The 4402-nt window shown below is 21.9% G+C and overlaps 1 protein-coding gene across 1 annotated transcript in view; it reads left to right on the top strand.

Annotated features, from left to right (window-relative positions):
* The window catches only part of Phum_PHUM401590 (calcyphosin, putative), a gene marked incomplete at both ends in the record, with an annotated part of 2202 nt that extends 441 nt beyond the window's left edge, over positions 1-1761 (top strand). Inside the window, 3 exons of the mRNA XM_002428758.1 lie at positions 1060-1237; positions 1343-1552; positions 1660-1761. Of these exons, the coding sequence (XP_002428803.1) occupies positions 1060-1237; positions 1343-1552; positions 1660-1761 (490 nt within the window). The remainder of the gene's footprint in view (positions 1-1059; positions 1238-1342; positions 1553-1659) is intronic.
* Between the last annotated feature and the right edge of the window lie 2641 nt (positions 1762-4402).

The raw sequence follows: 4402 nt of genomic DNA, 5'->3' as shown, positions 1-4402 counted from the left end.
ATAATTTCAATTATTATTATTATTATTATTATTATTTCATTATTATTATTATTATTATTATTATTATTATTATTATTATTACTCGCATAAAAAAAAAAAAAACAATGTTACACACAAACACGTGGTAATAAATAAAATTCTATTATTTAATTACAATCTTTTGTATTATTAATTTTATTATTATTATTATTACGGGTTCAAATTTTATTTTCGTATCGGTTATTAATAATAATAATAATAATAATAATAATAATAATAATAATGATGATGATGAATCGTAGGAATGACCTTAAAACGTTTCAATGTTGAATTTCACGAATTTTTTTTTTTTGTATGAATTCTTTCCGAGTTTATTTTTTCCATTTAAAAGAAAAACTTTTCGAATTATTATTATTATTATTATTATTATTATTATTATTATTATTATTTTAAAATATATTAAAATTTTATGATGATAATAATAATAATTTATAAATATGTAATTTGGCACACGTGAATAATATTTTGACGCGACGTCGTACAACAAGTTTTTATATATATATACGATTAAAATCGGTGGTGGTTTTTTTTTTTTTTATTCGAAATAATAATAATAATGATAATAATAATAATAATAATAATTTATTTTTCTAAAGAATTAAAGAGTGCATGGCACCAACTGACTCGTGAAGAAAAAAAAAAAAATTAAAGAAAAAGAAAAAAAAAGAAAATTTTTTTTTTTTTTTTGTAGAAACTTGGGACGTTTTTTATATTTTAAGTAATAATTTATTGTTAGTAAAAACCTTGGAAACATTTTCGACTGTCAACAAAAACTGTTTTAAAAACCAATCGATATATCATTGATTTGATGACACAAACACGCGCGCACGCACACACACACACACGCACGCACAAACAAACAGACAGACAGACAGACAAAGAGAAACATTGTAAAGTCGTTCATCGTAATCGAACAAAATCCTCATTACCTTTAACCTTTTTTTTTTTTTTAATTCGAAAATTTCACGAAATAATAATAATAATAATAATAATAATAATAATTGAATTTTTTTGTTCTAGAATGTTTCGCCGCATGGACGACGACGGAAATAAAAGTTTAAACTTGAAAGAATTCGTAACGGGAATGAACCATACTCAAATAGGTTTAACGGAAGACGAGGCCAAAGAAATCTTCAAGAGATTCGACACGAACAACAGCGGTTCGATTAACATGGATGAATTTTTAAAAGCCATAAGGGTAACATCCCTCCCCCCCAAACACACGCACGCCCCCCCCCACACGCACACGCACACGCACACGCGCCCCCACACACGCACATTTGAAACGTTTAATTTTTTCCAGCCGCCCATGTCGCAAAGCCGTATGAAATTAATCAAAGAAGCTTTTGTTAAAATGGATAAGACGGGTGATGGCGTCATCACTGGAGAAGATCTTAAAAATAGTTTTTGCGTTAAATCTTATTCGAAATATTTAAGCGGAGAGGAAACGGAAGATCAAATATTTCAAAAATTTTTAGCCAATTTTGAAAAAGACAATACAAAAGATGGAAAAGTAAATTTTTTTTTTTTTTTTTTTTCATAAAATTATCTGATAACGTTTTGTTATCATTACATGAAATTTGATTATGATAATCGTTTGTCATTATTTTTTTTCTCCAGGTAACCGAAGAAGAATTCATTAATTATTACGCTGGAGTAAGTGCTTCCATCGACGAAGACATTTATTTTGATTTGATGATGAGAAAAGCATATACTTTGTAATTTTTCCCAACAACAACAACAACAAATTTAATCAAATAAAAAATTTTCATGACGTCATTTTTATAATGTTGTTATTAAAAAAATAAAATTATTATTATTATTATTATCACTATTATTAATTTATTAATAATAATACTGAATTTTAAATTTTTAATAGTTTAATAATATTTCCTTAAAATTTTCAAAAAGTTTACGTACATTTAATTATAAATATTTTAATTAATAAATAAATAAATAATGTTATTAATTAATATTTTAATAAACTAATAATAAAATAATAATAATAATAATGAAAAGATTATTAATAAATTATGTATTAGGTTGTGATTTTATTAACAAAATGAAAAAAAAAAATAGTTTTAAACATAAATTAATTTTTTATTTTATTTAAAAAAAAATAATTTATCATTATTAATTAATAGAATTTTATGTATTGAAATAAAATAAAAACGAGTTTTATTAATAAATTTACCATTATTATTATTATTATTATTAACGACTTTTTTATTTATTTATTTAATAATATATAAATATTGCGATTATAATTCACGCATATATTTAAAAAATATATATGTGCGTATACATAATTTATTAATTTTAAAATTTTAATAACTTAATTATTATTATTATTATTATTATTAATAAAATTCCTTATGGCGTTTTCTAACGTCGTATATTTCGATCTGATTTGATAAAGCGATTAATTTTAATTACTGGAAAACAAAAAGAAAAAAAAAATTATGATAAGAAAGAAAGTCCTTGAAAAATTTTTTTACTCGATATTAAACGTAATAAATTTTCTCTTTTTTAATAATAATAATGATAATAATAATAATAATGATAAAAATAATAATAATGATAATTAATTTTTTGATAAAAATTACATAGATTAAATTATTTGAATATCCCGTATGCACAAGTTCCGTTATCAAAAAACAAAAAAAAAAATTTTTTTTTTTTTTTTTAAAAAATGCCATTATTAAATAAATCTCTCTCTCTAATAACCTTGACCTCACGTGAACTTTGTCCAGGTTAATTCCAAAAAAAAAAAATTCCAAAAAAAAAAAATTTTGACTGTTTCTGTTTGTTTGTTTGTGTTAGTGTTTGTTTGTAAAAAAAAAATAAAAATAATCGATTTTATTTTAACTAACGTATTAATTAAATTATAATCGAAACGGGTAATTACAAATATTACAGAAAAAAAGGTCAAATAATAATAATAATAATAATAATAATAATGATAATGATAATAATAGTATTTGTATCTTTTTTTTTTTTTTTTAAGAAAAGTCTGAACAAAAAAAAAATTCTGCGGTAAGTTTATGGTAAAAAAATAAAAAAAAACGGGATTTGTTTGTTTGTAATTTTTTTTTGTTAGATTCACCACAGTTTTCGACGCTACGTTCAATTATTATCATTATTATTATTATCATTAGTATTATTATTAATATTTCATTCGAACGAGAAAAAAAAAAAAAAAATTTTTTTTTTTATTGTTACGGTCAAAATTTAATTTCTTTTCTTTTTGAATGACATTTACCCTTTTATTTCATTACAATCGCGATGAACAGTTAGTTTTCTTTTTCTTTTTTTTTTTTTTTTTTGAATATCCGCACGCGCACGCGCACACACGCAATTAATAATGATATGTAATTATACCTGGCGACCTTAATAAAAAAAAAAAAAAAAAACGTGTCATTAGTTATGTTAACGTAAAATTTTATAAATTAATCACGAATTGGTTAAATATTAATAATAATTTTCGAATAGAAACAAACTGAGAAAAAAAAAAAAAAAAACGTCATCACCGGAAGTAAAACGAAACGAGTTAAACGAAACTTCCGTTTCCGTTTTGAAAATTATCATTATTATTATTATCATTCGTTCATTTTATTATAATCCGACTGGCTATAAAAATTTCATCATTCGAATTCTCGCGTGAGATTTGTCATCATTTTTATTTAAATTTAATTTATTTAGTAGAACGACATTTTTAAAATTATAAATAATTAATTTATATTTACTAATAATAATAATAATAATAATAATAATAATAATGATAATAAAGATTTAAATTGTTAAAAAATCGTTTGAAAGTAACACGAATCGAAATAATTTTTAAACGTTTTAAAAAAGTATCCGTTTATTAAATTATTATTATTATTATTATTAATCGGGTTGTGTGAAAAAAATTGTTTAAAAAATTTTAAATTGTTTATAATAATAATAATAATAATAATAATAATAATAATAATAATAATAATAATCGTTTTATAAACAATTTTGTTTTTAATCTCGTTTAAAAAAAAAAAAAAAAACTAACGAACGGTCGTGATTGGAAAGATTTTTTTTTTTTTTAAAATAACGAACGTTAAATATGATGACGTCAATATGGCGTAAAAATTAAAAATCCATCATCATCATCATCATCATCATCATTGTGAGAGACATGGAAGAAAAGAAGAAAAGAGGGAGAAAAAAATAGAAAGAAATTGAAGAAAAAAATTGTAAAGATGAAATATAAAGAAGAAAAGTGGTGGTGGATGGACCACATTTCAATGAAAATGAAACCCGGCTAGTATAACAGTATTCTTGTATCAGGTGTGAGAGTGAAGACATTGCAAAGTTTTTTTTTTTTTTT

Source organism: Pediculus humanus, genomic scaffold (assembly GCF_000006295.1).
Source record: "Pediculus humanus corporis 1103172107927 genomic scaffold, whole genome shotgun sequence".
NCBI classification, from domain to species: domain Eukaryota; kingdom Metazoa; phylum Arthropoda; class Insecta; order Psocodea; family Pediculidae; genus Pediculus; species Pediculus humanus.
Note: the sequence above shows the minus strand (reverse complement) of the source record. Positions and strands in the feature narration are given on the sequence as shown.